The following is a 17,198-nucleotide window of genomic DNA, read 5'->3' on the forward strand; positions in this document are numbered from 1 at the left end:
ACTACAATCTTGGACAAAACTGTTGAAACACTCAGCAAATTTCCACTTATTTAGCCAACAGAGTTCAGTTTTGCACCCCCTTCCCCCCATTTCAATGTTGGTAATGCTTTAGTGTTTTTAAAACAAAGCCTGTCGAGCCGCAAACCACAAGAAACAACATTGAGTAGGGGGGAGGGGGATAAGATATTTTAACCCGCTTGCAAGTCAAGTCATTTGCGAAAAATGCGTGAAATGCGTATGTGTCAACTAGTTTTGTCCAAGATTGTAGATGGTAATTTTTTAAATGAGCCTGGACCATTATTTAAAGTTTCCATTAACACTGAAATGTCTTTTTTTTAACTTTTGAACTTACAAGAAATGCCCGTGATAACAGATGTGGCTGCTCAAATTATAGAAGTCTAATTCACAGCAAGTATTGGAAGCTATTTCCAGGAAAATCATTTTGGAAACCTCAGTGGCCCTAGCCTCCTTCCTGGATAATTTTATGTTCTAGCTTCACTTGTCAATAAATTGTTTATCATTGTTTTACACAATCTAGTTATTTACAAAATTAAAATGATCAGTGAACAGGCCTGCAGTAAAAAAGGGATAGTTACAGGCAACTCATTTCATTTTCAAAGCTTGTTTTGCATTAAAACAAGTTAATAAAAAAGCTTGTTATTCTTGTTTGAGTTTCTAGCTCAAAAATATGATTAATAGAACGAGTTAATTCAGCTTTGTTATTATTTTAAATGAAAACGTACTCAACGTTGATAATTTTTACTTGGATTTTGAATAAACTCTGCATAAGGGAGTAAGCCGTTACAAGAAATATCAAAATGCTCGTGCACTGTTCATATTTTTAATAATTTTACGCACCATTCCATCCATCTCGGTTTATGGCGTTTGCGTCACAGCCTCCGCGAAGAAGACACTTCACACAATTCAAATAACCCAGAGAAACCGCCAGTTGAAGTGGCGTCCGCCCGCGAGGATCCAAAAGCTCTTTATCATGCTGCATATAAACCACAATCAGACAGAAAAACTCTTGATTACGTTGCATAAAACATGTATGCCTGCCCAAACACTGAAACAGCTTGGCTTGCGGTTAAAACCAAATCATTTCTTCGACAAAATAGGACGGAATACCCACCTTATTCAGTGCAAGTTCTTCTTCAAGGGATGCAGAGTCTTTATGCCAAACGTGCCAGTGTAGTGGGAATTCTGAGAGGATGTTATCTCTTGAAATTGTGGGAGGAGATGCGGCCAAAATGTCCTTTCCTCCACTGGCCGCCATTTTCGGGCTGTTGTCATTTTTTGCACATCCGCTGACCGCAATATTTCTCTTTTTCATCGTCGCGCAGAATCTCCTTTGCTTTCTTTTTTTGGCGGGGAGCGGAGGAGGGGTGAAAGATACATGTTTCTCAAAGCTAGTTTCACATTCAGTCAGATCAGTATACGCGTACGCATAAAGCTTGCCCCGCCTGTTTAATTAAATGCTATTATGCCATTCTGGAGCATCCCATAAGTCCACAGTATAAAATGTGTCTTTTGTTAAAAAATACTTTCATTTCTTTTTTGATATAGTCAGGCTAGACTATACAAAGCTAGTTTCCCTCTCCCCTGCTTCAGAGCTAGTTTGGAGGCTAGTTGTAGCTGCACCCATGATGGGATCCGGAAAGCACCCTTAAGACGAAGTTGTAGTAACACATTACAACATAGAAGGCTGTGTTCTACTTTTCAGGGTGGTAAAGGGAGGAGGGGGTCCTAATCACGAGTCACTTTTTAATGATGATCAGTTTAGACGACTCTTTAGTGATTCCCCGGAATTTTGCCCCCGATTAATTTTCTCCATTACAGAGAATGACTGTAAAGATTAATGGAAATAGGATATAACAAAAGATGAATAAAACCAGATTGATTGCAAGGCTGGTGCATGCAACGGCCGGAGGGCAAAAATTATTGGCCAATATTTCAACTAGCAGAGCTAGTCTTCTTCAGGGCCAGAACGATAACCTAAGGAAAATAGCGGCCCTAAAATTTGAATTTGGATAATACAGTGTAGGTAAATGTTTACTAATAAATAAAAGCTATAGAAAGATATAATAAATCAGATCACAGCCGACAAAACGATGAGTGGTTCCGGATCTCTTGAAGACCTGGGTCAGTAACTTAGCTAAAACGGAAAATATAGACGGCAAACTGATCCTGACGGCTAAAGCGGTCAAAAATAAACAAAGTGGATAAAAAAACTAAAATATATTGAAAAACTTTGCTCTATATTTCGGTTTGCAATACAAACCTCAGGCGCGTAGGAGGGGGGTTCGAGGTGTTCGAACGAACCCCCTTTGGAGGTCAATAATGGAGGACTGAAAACACAAACTGTTGATTTTCAGCTTTTAGCAAATAGTGGAGGAATGGAAAACAAACTTTGAGTGTTGCAGCTTTTAAATTACTCTGCAATAAAACGCTAAAAGTATCGAGAAAGTATTAAATTTTTAGGAGAATGGATCCTAGTGACCTAGTATTATATGTAGTCAAAAAAATCCCATTGTTGAAAAGATATTTCCTTAGCAGGCGTTCGGGATTTGATAAAATTAATGGAGTATTAATAGACGAAATGCGGGGATTACAATTTCGGGGGACCCAGGTGATACGTGTATTTAGTACATATCGACGCTTTGACGCCGCTTTTAGTACATTGACGGTGGAGTCGGGGGGTGGGGGCTTAACCTTTTACCCTGAGATGCCTTTGCACCACACGTCAAGTTTTTTTAAAACGTTTAGTGTACTAAGCCGGTATGTATGTGTATGTATGTATGTATGTATGTATGTATGTATGTATGTATGTATGTATGTATGTATGTATGTATGTATGTATGTATGTATGTATGTATGTATGTATGTATGTATGTATGTATGTATGTATGTATGTATGTATGTATGTATGTATGTATGTATGTATGTATGTATGTATGTATGTATGTATGTATGTATGTATGTATGTATGTATGTATGTATGAATGTGTCAAGTTAACAAAACGCCTGAAATATTGTTGTTAAGAATAAAATTACCTGCTATTTTACAGTTCATCGAGTTTAAAATATTGACGTGCACAATGCTGAAAATAGCATTTCCGGGCCTCTAGATTTCAATATATTCTGGGGGGACATGCCCCCAGACCCCCCTAGAAGCTCGCGCCTTCGGCGCTCGTATTAAATAACCCCCCTTAATAAATGTTCCTGTCAATACGAACACCCTTCCAAAAACTTCAGCTACGCGCCTGAACCTTCTTCTGGGCGAAAAAAAATGCCAGCCCAGCCCCTGAGGAAGGTTTGTTTTGCAAACCGAAATATAGAGCAAAACTGTACAATATATTTTAGTTTTTTAATCCACTTTGTTTGTTTGTTTTTTTTTTTTGCCGCTTTAACCGTCGGGATCAGTTTGCCGTCCATATTTTACGTTATATAAAGATATACGGTGATAAGATATATAAAAGATTAAGATGGAACAAAAGAGCTAATGCTATAATAACATACGAGTGATTATTCATCTTATTTAAACCATCTGCGTAGGAGGTCAACTCCTGAATTCATGCCAATTTCAATTCTTGACAAAAATACAGTAGAATTCCAATTTCTCGAACCCTCCGTTTCTTCGAAACTCCCGATTTCTCGACCAATTTTCGTTTCCCTTGGATAGTACTTCTCTGTTATTTTACCCTCGATTTCTCAAAGGTATTTTCGTTTCCCCTGGATGGAGGTTTAAGAAATATGCCCTTATCAGTTATGGCCTTGGGGAGGAGAAATGACAGAATCTTTGCGTGAGGCCTCAAATTGCCCATGAGACACGTCACAAAAAAATATTGATTTACTATCAAAAATGTGCCCTTATGGCCTAGGAGAAGAGAAGTGACAGATTATTTTCGCAAGGCTTCTAATATTACCGTTTACGGGAAATCACAGATTATGAAAAATTCGCCCAGGCCAGAGACGCCTTCCACAAACTTCAGTGTCTGATCCAAACTGAATCTTTGACTTTGAACTCGCGCGTTCTTCTTTGGACTTCCGTGAATGCAGGTTGGTTTTATATTCCTTTCTTTTAACATTAGGGTTTAAGCTGGATATGTGCGTTTGATAATCTAAGCTTATCAATGGCACAGTAATTGTTCGCCGCATAAATTGGCCTAACTGCAAAGCCAGTCGTACAGTGTCTTTCAAGTAAGGTTTGTTCTTCTATTCTCTTTTAGCGATATCACGTTCGCTTGGAATTTTCTTAACTGGACTCTTTTGCTCTAAGAAGTTTTTTTTATATTCTTTGTAAGAGTCATGATAAATTATCAGTAGCTCATCACGTGTGATCAAGCGAGGGTCTAGCGACTTCCATATTCGACAAGGAAGAGACGGGACTGCGTTGGCAAAGATGTAGACGAGTTAGTTTCGCAAGAACTGAACAACGTTTATTTCGAAAATGAACAATTCGGTATAAAAATCATTCTTGTTCCTTGCGGCAACATTTCATCATTGCAAAATCTCTGTCTGATATAATTATTAATGCGAGTTTGGCGTGATAGGCAAAAAAAAAAAATAAAATCAATACCGATGTCGCAACAAGAAAATACGTATAGATATGCCCGATGGATCATTTTGATATTCTTAATTTTTTTCTCCACGCACACTAGTTTCTCTTTTTTTAATTTTGAACTTGCTAGTGTCTGCTGTTCTTTGGCTTTTGTGAATGCAGGTTTGTTTTCTTTTTATAACATGTTTAGGGTGAGCCTGGATATGTCTGGTAGATTTGCGATAATTTTATAATCAAGCCAGTGATTCGGTTAGGATTATTATATCGACATAGTGATTGTTTGCCGCATAAATTGGCATTACCACTACGTCTTTAAGTGATGTTAGTTCTTCTTTATCAAGCCAGAATTCTCTTCTAAAGAAATTACATTCGCTATGCATGTTTGCGCCATCGTAATATCGACACAACTCCTCTAAGAATGTATCATTTAAAAAAGTCTTTACATTATGGCTGAACGCTTTAGAATTGCTTACAGAAACTGATTTTCAAATTAGATTCTTAACTCTAGATTATTTATAACAGTCATGCAAATCTGACGACTTCCATCTTCGAAATCATAAGCCGAGACCACGCTGGAAAAGAGCATAGACGAAACTGGACATCAGTGTTAGTAGACTTAGTATATTCAGTTCCTACTTATCGTTGATCGTTATATTTGTTACTCATCCAAATCAATACAGTGTAATTAACATCTTTGCCCAGAATAAAACTATCGCATAAGGATCGTTCATTTTTCCAGCTAGTGGCATGATTTCATCATTGCAAAAACTCGCCCTGATTTCGATATGGACGGAAAATTGCTGCTCCGTGTTTCAGATATAAGCCGACTGTTATGGGCGAAAACATTGCAAAACAGCCAAAACAACATACTTTTTTGATTGCGATCAATTTTGCCTTCCAAGTCACCAACTATTGGTAAAGTGCTAGAAAATGTGACTAAAAGCGCTTGTAAAAGTTATACATGTGGTGAAATGGTTTATTAAGTCGTAAAAATATGTTCGCAATGTGAGTGACATCTCAAGATGTTTTCGCTGAACAAAACAATTCTGTTCACAGCACAAGAGAAGGCAAAATGCCACAAAACGATCCTTGAGAATTAGCCCAAGAGATAAGCAAATTAGTGAAGAAGAGGACGTGTAAAAGTTCGTAACGACGGGACAGTGAAATCTGTTGTCTTCAAATTGGCTAAAAATAGAATACTGAGCTTGTCAAGCGTAGTCTACAACAGTTGCGAAATACTGCTCATTTCTACTAACTATGTTTCTATTTCGATTCAACTCCCTAACTTGAAATCGGAAAAAGGGAAGAATTATTTGATGAAGTCAATGCGAACACTCAATCATTATCTGAATTATTTTTTCTCGATCTAACTATTACCTGCGCCTAGAAAAGAGTGCAGGCCGGTTGGGACGTAGTTTGTTCATTTATATCATCATTGGGCAAAATGATGTTGAGGGCTAAATCTGCTCTCTGATGTATTTTAAATGCGAATCGAAAGCATGTTCAAGCTTCAGTGGTTGCTATTTCGGCGAAAAATACTTCAAAACTGTATACTTCGATAATTGGTTGGACCTGGACAACTGATAAAGTATTTTTAATGTAGGTAATTTCAGTACGAGTACTTGGACGTGAAAATATGATTGCAATTTTATCGATCATATGACATCTTGTTCATAACCCAAAGGATTTGTCTAAATCGGTTTATAGAACAAAAGGAGTTTGTGAGAGTTATCAACAGATCGGTAGATTTTGAAATCAAAACAAAGAATAAACGTATCCAATGTACACACATCTGGTGTGGCATGACTTGTCTTTTACATTTTCAACAACCACTGAACTAAGTAAAACAGAAAAAAACAGTGTTGAAAGGATACTGATCCACATCATTAATATATTCCCAAAGCATTGAAATTCGGTATACTTCATGATTAGTTATAGCTGACAGGTAGCTGGTTAGATCCTGTTCGGTATCGACCATTTCTGTCAAAATAGTTTCAATGGAACACAGCAAAGAAATACTGATAAATCAATACCGGTTGAGGTATAAATGGCACTTCTCAACAAAACCACAGAAATCTTACAAGCCTTTGAAGGATTATGTGAAGGATCATACCAACTTGTCGTATAGGATGTCCTACCCATCAATCACTTTTCCAGTTGTGATCAGTTCAGATCATGAACAATACTGTCTGCCTACGAGGCTAACTCGATACGTGCCAATTTATATTCTTGTCAAAAATGTCCTCCTTATATGGTTTAGGGGAGGAGAAATGACAGAATCGGGGCGTGTGGCATCTGTTTGCCAAGGAAGAAGGAGATTTCTTTCCTCAAATGCAGTATCCACCCAGATACGCCGTCCACACAAACTTTAGTCTGTAAATCCAAAACTCTTTGTCGGAACTTTGATTTTGATTTCGCCCGCTTTTAGTTGGATTTCCGTGAAAGCAGGTTGGTTTTCTTTTTCTTTTATCAAAACATTAGGGTTTAGCCTGGATAGGTGTGGTTAGAATCCAAGCTAATTTAGCTAGTGTCTTATTTTAGCTTCAATAGCACAGTTATTGTCGCCGCATTGATTGGTATAACCGCAACGCCACTCGTACATTAAGGTTTGCTCTTTTACATCTAGCCAGTATTCTCTTCTATCGACATCACATTCGCTTGGCATGATTGCGCCGTCGGTATAGATGCAAATCTTTTATGATTCAATCGAAGGAAAAAAACTATACAATATGGCTGAACGCTTTGGAATGCTTCCAAAAACTGATTTTTCAACTCCGTTTTTTGCTTTTAGATTCTCTATAAGAGACATGCAAAATTATCAGTAAGCGATAGCTCTTGCTTCGTGATCTAGCGAATTCTGTGTTCCACAATCATTAGCCGCGCAGCGATTGTATTGAGGAGAGCTAGACGAAACTCACAGACTCTCGGGTCATCAGTGTTAGTATATTCAGTTTCTTCTAAACATTGACCGTCATATGTTTTACTCATCCAAATCAATTTAGTGTACGTAATCAACTATCGCATAAAGACCGCTCTTTTTCATCATTGCTGAAACTTTCAGCCTTTACTATGTACAGTTGCAAAATACTGCTCATTTCTACCAAAGCTAGTAAAGGAGTATTGAAGGAATATTGCTGCTCCGTGTTTCAGATATGAACCAACTGTTATGGGCGGAAACTTTGCAAAACAGCCAAAACTACATACTTTGGTTAAATTTTAATCAACCTCAGCTTCAAAGTCATAATTACAAACGATTGATAAAGTACTAGAAGATGTGGCTAAAAGTACTTTTAAAACGTGCGGTGAAACTGATCGTTCAAGTCGTGAAAATATGTTCGCAAATTATTTTATCAACTGATGTTATTTTGTTCATAGTACATAACAGTAGACAAATTATTAAACGGCCACAAAAAATTCTTTGGAATTAGCCAAAGAGATAATTAAAACGGAAAGGACGTGTATCAGTAGACTATCAGTAATAAAACACTGAGCTGGTAAAGCGCACACAGCTAATGTTTTTATCATGACTCTGGTCTGTTAACTTGAAATCGGAAAACGGAAAGAATTATTTGATGAAGTCAATGCCAACACTCGATCACTATAAAAAAAGCCTGCGCCTTGAATGCAGTTGCTTCAATCCTTGCAAACAATTAACAAACGAAGGACTCTAGCAAGTTTTCTTGTAAGCCGAAAAATATGGCCGACTGCAAAGCAAGGACGCGGAAGAGCTGTCGGATTTGATATGTTTGTAAAGCATCAGTATTAAGTTTGAGTGCGGATACAAGTTATCTGACAAAACATTGTCGCGACAAAATTTGTCTTTTAGTTTTGTCATGGACAATTAGAGTGATTTTATTTAACCCGTGAAACAACATCTAACAATAAGTGCTAAATAGTGAAAACTAAACAAAAGAAAACAATGGAATAAGTGTCTAATAGTATCTAGCAGTACAGGAAGCTATACAACAAACTGGGTTTTCCCGTAAGTAAAATCACTCTAAAGTTTTGTCTGCTAGTGGGGATACGGAACCCTTTGTTTCAACTGGGCGTGCACAATGGAAGTCTAGTTGACAATATCAATATAAATAATAATAGCCAAATCCGGTCTTGTGACCAACTCGTGATCGATGTGGCTTTTATGTAATATTTGAACTTTACTCATTCCACTCATTGTTATTTTCACAGATCCAGTGAGCACGAAACCCCATCAAATACAAAATGGAACATCTGAAAGAATATTTGGAACCCAAAACCTTCAGCGTGTTCGGTTATATCGTAAATATTTGTTTGGTCGTAGCTGAAGCTATCCTGATTGGCGTCTTTACAGATATTGAGAACAGTGAGTCGAGGTTCGATTTTCACTGTGCTGCAAATGAAAAAGACCTCGGGAAAACAAAGACAGCAGAGTGTCTCGAGCAGTACAGGAAGCTATACAACAAACTGGGTTTTCCCGTCTTGGCCTTCGTAGTTCTTAATTTTTTACTTATCGCGTCTGTTTGCGTGATTTATTCCCGAGTGGCAAAGTCAAGAGTTGACCAACTGGAAGCCCAGGGAAACGAAGATGCTGAGAGGCGTTGCCGACCTGGAACACGCAGGCTGTTTAAGGCGTACTGTTGGCAACTTGGCATTAGATTGGTTTTAGGAATAATTTTTATCGTCCTACAAACCCAACTGCTTTATCCGTCCAACTTCCCCTCAAGCTTCGAATGTAATGATACGCCAGAGAGCAGTAAAGCGACGAATGCATCAGCCAGCAACATTCAGAACATGACTAGATACACGTGTCAACATCAGAGAGCAGAAAAGAAAACCTTCTGGGCGAACGCTGTGATCGTGGTCAATGGACTTTTAATACTTTTTATTCTGATAGAATTCTTCTGCATCGTACGTTGTCGAGTACGTAAAGGGAGAGAATTCCTCAATGACTCAAACTTTCTGGAAGTTTATCTGAAACAGCCGCAGCAGCAAGAACAAGCACAAGTGCTACCGCTGGAAGAGATTGTTTCATTATCGTCATATATCAGAAGCCTGAAGGGACGTATCATCCACTGCACGGACAAGCTCCAAGATCTTGAGCCACACTTCAATAACGCTAAACAAGGTGAAGGCAAAACACCAATTCCGGAGTTTGAGGGCATTTATACCAACGTAGTTCTTATTGAAAACAGAGCAGAATACGACTTTAGCGAAAATAGATTAAGATACAATAACTTTAGAGAGGAAGCATTAAGCGCATTCCCCATTCAAAACAAAGATTACCAAGGCGAAATTCGTTGTCAACCACTGGAAAGACCAGAAGATATTGTTGACAAAAAGGGATCAAGTCTAATCATTGGTCGTCCTGGAATTGGAAAAACTCTACTTTGCACCAAGTTTCTTCGAGACTGGGCGTCGGGTAAGCTGTTCGACAGCAAAGACAGTATTGTTTTCCTCATAAAGCTCAGAAGATTCAACTCGGAAGAGAACAGGGAGCTCAATCTTCGTGAACTACTCGATAGAGCAGAATTTTTACCGGAACGTCTCCCCGATGAAGCCTGGAAGTACATTCTTGACAATCCTGAGAAAGTCCTGATTTTGTTCGATGGCCTGGACGAATATAAAGACCACTCAAAAATCGCTGCCGAGACCGTTGACCGTGCCTTATATCCCAAAGACACCGCGCAGAAACGGATGCCTATCCATTCCTTATATTTCAAAGTAGCAAGTGGAGAGCTTCTCCCCAGAGCTACCGTTTTAACGACTACAAGAGCCACTGCAGTGTCAAGCCTCGAAGATCTCAACATTTTTGACAATACATTTGAAATTCTCGGCTTTACAACTGAGCAAGTCGACAAATATGTGGAGAACTTTACGAAAAAAGCAGAGGAAAAGTTGAGCGGTGTAGGAGAAAAGATGAAGACACACATCCGCGGGAATGCAAATATACTTTCACTGTGCTACATTCCTGTTAACTGCTTCATCATTTGCTGCAGCCTGCTGCGAGACGTACGGTACCACACGGACAAATTAAGAATTGATTTAAATGATGTTAGCCTTCCCACAAAACTTACTAGCCTGTACAGAAAAGCAATGACACTATTTTTCTTCGAACGCAACAAAAAATACAGTCATCTTAGCAGAAAAGAAATTGAATCCGACCAGTTACCCCATGAAGCAAAAAGGGAAGAAAAACAGCAATTCAAACTACTCGGAAAAATTGCATTCAAAGGTATAGAAGAAGGAAGACTTATTTTTACAAAAAGCGAAGTCCTGAAAGTGGAAAATAGTTCACTTTTCTACCAAATGCGAGATCATCACATTAGCCCTGACAAAACAGAAGAACAATTCTGTTTCATGCATCTGACAATTCAGGAATACTTCGCAGCGAAGCATATAACCGATACCATGAGAGGAAAAAAATTGAGAAAATTTGTTAAAGATCACATCAAGAAAGGTGAATGGGAAGTTGTTTTGCAGTTCGTGGCTGGTCTGCTCGGTGAACGAGATGAGCAATTGATGAAGATCTTTACCGACCTGCTTTCCGAGAAAACAGAAGAGAAAGATGAATGGCAGCTGATGTTTATGTCACCCGAGTCAGAGCGCACATTTACCTGTTGGCCGACTAGGAGCGAAAAACATTTAGCACTGACAATTATTAAATGCATTCATGAGGGCAGTGAATCAAACTTAGTACAAAGCAAGTTAGAAAACATTAGTTTTAACGCAGTAGATTTTAGTGATTGTAGTCTCGCTCCTGCTGACTGTACAGCAATAGTGCATGTGTTTAAAAATGTTAAACAAATTTCGCTCATAAATTTGTACGATAATAACATTGGCCCGTTGGGTTTTGCAGAGATAACAAAGTTGTTTGACAATGACAATAGTCAACTAACGCACTTAAACCTCAGGCTCAATGACATAGGAGATGAAGGTGTAAAACAATTGAGTAAAGGAATTGTAAATAGCAATTTAGAATCGTTAAACCTCAGTGTGAATAGCATTACAGATAAAGGATTAAATTATTTAAGTGATAAACTTGTAAATACAAAGATAGAATCGTTAGACCTCAGTCTCAATTCAAACATAACAGATAAAGGATTAAATTATTTAAGTGATAAACTTGTAAATACAAAAGTAAAATCGTTACACCTCAGTTACAATAACATTACAGATAAAGGATTAAATTATTTAAGTGATAAACTTGTTAATACAAATGTAAAATCGTTAAACCTCAGTCGCAATAATATTACAGATGAAGGATTAAATTATTTAAGTGATAAACTTGTTAATACAAAAGTAAAATCGTTAGACCTCAGTGACAATCCAAACATAACAGATAAAGGATTAAATTATTTAAGTGATAAACTTGTTAATACAAATGTAAAATCGTTAAACCTCAGTGACAATAATATTACAGATAAAGGATTAAATTATTTAAGTGATAAACTTGTTAATACAAATGTAAAATCGTTAGACCTCAGTTACAATAATATTACAGATAAAGGATTAAATTATTTAAGTGATAAACTTGTTAATACAAAAGTAAAATCGTTAAACCTCAGTGACAATCCAAACATAACAAGTGTAGCTAAACAGCGCATCCAAGATGCTAATCCTAATTGCAAGTTCTACGTTTAAAATTATTTCAAAACTATTGTCATTGTCTTTCAATAAATATCAACTAAACAAATTGTTAAGATTATTGTTGTTGGGTGACCGACTGAAAAAGACAAAACAGGAACTCCGTAAAAAAAACCTCAAAACAATCTTAAAATAAATGAAGACAAGTTTTCATGTCAGTGAATGATGCGTGAAGATATGAATCATGTTAAGATTGAAGTCGCTTTACATCTTCAATACAACAACAGGTGTCTAGGTAAGATGAATTTTTGTGTTTTATATCATTTGACAATGATTCAAACATCTTGTGTAAGATGTGGTTTTATATTTACGGAGTTTTTGATAAACAAAGGTCACTCAGCTAAATACCAGTTAAAATATCGTGTTAGGAGAAGACATGTAGCAAGCACCACAAATATATCAGGCAAAAACACTTTAATAAGCTACTCAATTCAAAGAAAATTGTACACAGGAAGAAAGAGAAAACAAAACATCATTCTTAGCTGTTTTATCGACGGTAGCAATATCCATTGCTTGTGTTTGCTTCATGTAGCGTTTTGAAACGAAATTGTCTTTTCAACTCCAAGGAATTCTAGCAGACGAAACATTTCAACTTTGAAGGTTATTTGTAGCCAGCAGCACTCAAACAAGTGCAGACAGAAAACTCAGCCTTAGCCAGAAGCGTGAAACTGTCAAACTGAAACGAAAAACAACGCTTGGCGACATTTTGTTACTACCATTTTCGAGCGACCGTGAAAGGCAAACATTTTTCTGCGTTTTCTCACGTGTAAAACATTCAAATTTGTCTAGTCAAACTGTCGCGTTTTACAAGTAAACCATTTAACGTTGTTTAACGTAAAAAATACTCTCAAAATAAAAATAAATAAATAAACAATCGCTGATCGCTGTCACAACAATTGCCAGAAATGTAAAGCCGCCCTTTGCTGTCGACATTCATTGAAGAAATACAAAAAGTCGACGCGAAAGTTTTCAAAACCATTGTTTCATGTGCAGAAACACACCGGCGGAGCTGTCAAACTTGACATGTTGACGCCACAAACGTTAATTGGTTCAGTTGAAAAACACGAGGGTTTGTCTTGTCAAACTTGAATGTTTAACCCTTGAAAAAACGCGGAAAAAAGTTTGCCTTTCACGGTCGCTCGAAAATGGTAGTAGGATGTAGGATCGAAATTATCCAATCAAAAAAATGTTGTGTTTCCCGAGAGGTCCTCCTTGCGAGTTGAAAAGAAAATGGCGCCAAAATTGGATCATTGCAAATCAAGGCAAGCTTCGGGTAAAAAACTTTCCGTGAATGAGTTTTTTCCAGCCTGGGATTTTTTTTAGGTGTGCGAGCTCAGCAGAAGTTTTTTAAGCAGAAAAATAGTATATTTTTTTGCTTGTAGCTTTTTTTGTCTTGGGAGCTGGAATTTTAATGTAGGCAATCACTCTTCCGTTGGTTTCAAAGGTTTACCACTTACTTGCTCCAAGGTTAAACAGCGATTGTAGATTTACTTAAATAAGACATTGTGTTAATAATTTGAACTGTATTAATACACAACTGAAGAAGGCACCAGAGAGTTGTCAATAATTTTGTTCCTAAGTTTTTATGACATCCTTCTAACTTTGAGATTTTTTTTACATCAAAATTGTTTTTAAGTAACAGAACTGTAGATATTCACAACTTAAGAATAACAAGACCGGACTCTCAGATTTTGCTAAGCGAGCTGATTTGCTCCAAGTTTTAGCAGTGTTTGTAAGTGTACTGAAATAAGTCGCCGTGATAATGATTTGAACTGTAAGCTTATATTATACAAATATGTAAAAGGCAACAGTTGTTGAAAATTTTGTTCCCTATAAGTTTTTTGACATTATTCTACCTTTTTTAGATTTTTTAATCAGTTTCAAAATTGTTTTTAAAGTATTTCAACTGTAGATAATTTTATATACAACTTTAGATTTAACTTTCAGATCTTAAATGCAACTTAAGTGATGGACTTTAGCTGATTTTAGTAACTTGTTAACTTTGTAAAAAGAGAATTTTTGCTGTCCAGTTTAGAATAAATATTTTATGAGGAAGGTTTGTGTTTTGTTCAATTTTAGCTCTATAAAAAATCAGGATTTGGACAAAACTATGCTTGTGCTATGAAACAGGCGCAAGATGAATTTTGAGATATTTAATTAAAAAATTGCTATATTTAGAGAGGAAGCCACATCAACTCTAGCTGGTTTTCATGTGGGTCCTCTATCCAGGTCGAATTGGAATTTGAAAATGTTAGTTTTTCAGGAGGGGGGAAAACCAAAAAACCCGGAGAAAAACCCTCGGAGCAAGGCGCGAATCAACAACAAACTGAACCCACATATGGCACCCGGCCGAAATCGAACTTGGGCCACATTAGTGGGAGGTGAGTGCTCTCACCACTACGCCATCCCTGCTCCCCTATAAATTAAAATTCACCAACATTAATGTTTTACCTGCATTATAAAGGAAATGTTGACCAAAAAGATGACATGACAAGCTCAATCAGCCTTGTTGAGGACAAATAATATAAGATTTTTTTGTTTTATAGGCCTCTGGTCCAAGCTATGGCTTTTAATGTCTTCGCTGCACACCTTACTGGCATTTTATACATTCCACTGATCAAAACATTACTGAGACAATAATATTATACCGTAGGCTTCATTCATGATGGTCACCAAGAGTGACCAACATCAAATTTCTCCTTACAATTTTAATACTTTGTTTTAAGGTGGCTCAACTGGATTTTCAAGGGGCAACACCGCTCAAGTTTGCGAATTAACTACGTCGCCATTAACAGTGCTATCGAAAAACGATCACCACAGTTGTATTAAATAAAGATGAAATTTTTTCATGACCAGTGTTTTATTGGCATCGGAGTTGCCATAGCAACGAAATGACGTCATTACGTTTTTTACTTTCGCTCGTATTCCTCGGCACCAGGAGATTTTTTCGAAAATCGCTCAAAGGAGCTTGTACCACACATGGCTGCCTCGATGTTGGCAAAGTTTGAACAAATTCTATGAGAGCGTTTTCGAAATATTTGGGGATGAAGTTTTCAGGGCTATAAATACAGTCAAAAACATACTAACGAGAAAATGGGGTAATATCTAAAGAAAACGAAGCGCTTGTGAATTGCAATTTCATCTTATAGTAGTTTGATTCCATTTAAAATCGTGGGAAGACAGTGGTGGGGATTGCTTTGGTCGATTGCGAGAAAAAAGAATTTGATGAGCGTGCGTTCCGGTGCTCTCGTTGCCATTTTTGTTTATAATTTGGTATATGCCTACAAAAGTGATCATAAATTAAAAACCGCTCGATGAATTTTTTTAAAAAATTGACAAACACGAGGTTTGTCGTCGATTGACATAGCTTGCAAGTTTCAAGTTCATTGAAAACATTTAAGGTAATAAAATTGGGCCTCCAATGTACTGATTTTTCTCGCAGATTTCGTGTTTACAAGCGAGTGTCCTCATTATTCACGGGTATTGTTTTCAAGTGTCATATCTGCGTGCACCACTCCAGCAGAAAATATCATTTGCATTAAATAGGACGCTCGATTGCTTTCCGAAAATTTTTCCGAAGCATGCTAATCTGCCTTGGGGTGAGAATAGCAATGACAATATATGCAGAATAATAGCTTTAGTTTTCTGGACAGAGGTCCTTGACATCAATAGAACGACAAATGCTGTTACAATTTTTTAAGCAATATAAACATGTTTCGGAAAATTGTTCGGAGAGCAATCGAACGTCCTATCAAATGCAAAAATGAAATTTTTGCTGAAGTCGTGCACGTGGATATGAAACTTGAAAAGAATACCCGTGAATAATGAGGACACTCGCTTGTAAACACGAAATCTGCGAGAAAAAATCAGTACATTGAAGGCCCAATTTTACTGCCTTAAATATTTTCAATGAGCTTGAAACTTGCAAGCTATATCAATTAATGACAAACCTCAAATTTAACAAATTTAAAAAAAAATTAATCGAGCGGTTTTAAATTTATTATCATTTTTGTAGGTATAGACCAAATTATAAACAAAAATGGCAACAAGAGCACCGGAACGCACGCTCATCAAATTCTTTTTTCTCGCAATCGACCAAAGCAATCCCCACCACTGTTTTCCCACGATTTTAAATGGAATCAAACTACTATAAGATGAAATTGCAATTCAGAAGCGCTTCGTTTTCTTTAGATATTACTCCATTTTCTCGTTAGTATGTTTTTGACTGTATTTATAGCCCTGAAAACTTCATCCCCAAATATTTCGAAAACGCTCTCATAGAATTTGTTCAAACTTTGCCAACATCGAGGCAGCCATGTGTGGTACAAGCTCCTTTGAGGGATTTTCAAAAAAATCTCCTGGTGCCGAGGAATACGAGCGAACGTAAAAAACGTAATGACGTCATTTCGTTGCTATGGCAACTCCGATGCCAATAAAACACTGGTCATGAAAAAATTTCATCTTTATCTAATACAACTGTGGTGATCGTTTTTCGATAGCACTGTTAATGGCGACGTAGTTTATTCTCAAACTTGAGCGGTGTTACCCCTTGAAAATCCAGTTGAGCCACCTTAAGAGAAAAGGTTATAAGAATCAGTAATAAGATCCCTCAAGGGAAATTGCTTTGATCTTTTGATAAATTCTCCCAACTATTACTAATAAGAAAATGTATGGAGTTCAGTCAGGAGAATTTGTATGTGGATATTGAGACTTTTAAAATAGGTTAACTGTCCTGCAGCATATTGGCCTAGTAGGCGAAATCCTCAGTGGAGGTAAGGCACAAAGAAAATCCATTAAGAGCGTAAGCAAAAATCAATTGGTCGCCAAAACCTTGAGTCCTAACTGAAAAGCTCTTTAACTGTACCACAAACACAACACGCCTGCCATAAAAGTTGTATGATACTGTGTCTAGTGATACACCATGGTTGTAACACAGTATTCAGACAAAAGCTCAAAATAATGTTATTAAGTGTTGTCTTCTTTCATGACATTTTAATTTCAACACTGCTAATTGAAG

The 17,198-nt window shown here is 37.1% G+C and overlaps 3 protein-coding genes and 1 long non-coding RNA gene across 19 annotated transcripts in view; 3 read left to right on the forward strand and 1 right to left on the reverse strand.

Moving 5' to 3' along the window:
* The window catches only part of LOC144646536 (ankyrin repeat domain-containing protein 13B-like), a 42,243-nt gene extending 39,526 nt beyond the window's left edge, over positions 1-2,717 (reverse strand). For 2 of the 4 annotated variants that reach the window (XR_013569435.1, XM_078506170.1), the window contains exons 1-2: positions 1,133-2,717; positions 859-994 (exon numbers count right to left, since the gene is read on the reverse strand). Coding sequence is in view for 1 of the 4 variants with exons in the window: in XM_078506170.1 (XP_078362296.1) it covers positions 859-994; positions 1,133-1,333 (337 nt within the window). In the remaining 3 variants the exon portion in view is untranslated. The remainder of the gene's footprint in view (positions 1-858; positions 995-1,132) is intronic. The other 2 variants (XR_013569437.1, XR_013569436.1) reach the window with 2 other exon arrangements.
* The window catches only part of LOC144646494 (uncharacterized), a 42,639-nt gene extending 29,752 nt beyond the window's left edge, over positions 1-12,887 (forward strand). Inside the window, exons 1-2 of one of the 3 annotated variants that reach the window (XM_078506096.1) lie at positions 3,039-4,059; positions 8,747-12,887. In XM_078506096.1, the coding sequence (XP_078362222.1) occupies positions 8,780-12,178 (3,399 nt within the window). In that variant the 5' untranslated portion in view covers positions 3,039-4,059; positions 8,747-8,779 and the 3' untranslated portion in view covers positions 12,179-12,887. The other 2 variants (XM_078506095.1, XM_078506097.1) reach the window with 2 other exon arrangements.
* LOC144646561 (uncharacterized) overlaps positions 1-14,236 on the forward strand; it is a 60,093-nt gene extending 45,857 nt beyond the window's left edge. The window contains exon 2 of the long non-coding RNA XR_013569451.1: positions 13,505-14,236. This is a non-coding gene — a long non-coding RNA (uncharacterized LOC144646561). The remainder of the gene's footprint in view (positions 1-13,504) is intronic.
* LOC144646530 (ankyrin repeat domain-containing protein 13B-like) overlaps positions 1-17,198 on the forward strand; it is a 207,926-nt gene that overhangs the window by 59,081 nt on the left and 131,647 nt on the right. The gene's annotated exons all lie outside the window — the stretch shown is intronic.

The sequence above is a fragment of the Oculina patagonica genome, chromosome 3 (genome assembly GCF_052425735.1).
Source record: "Oculina patagonica isolate OP01 chromosome 3, crgOcupat, whole genome shotgun sequence".
NCBI lineage: Eukaryota > Metazoa > Cnidaria > Anthozoa > Scleractinia > Oculinidae > Oculina > Oculina patagonica.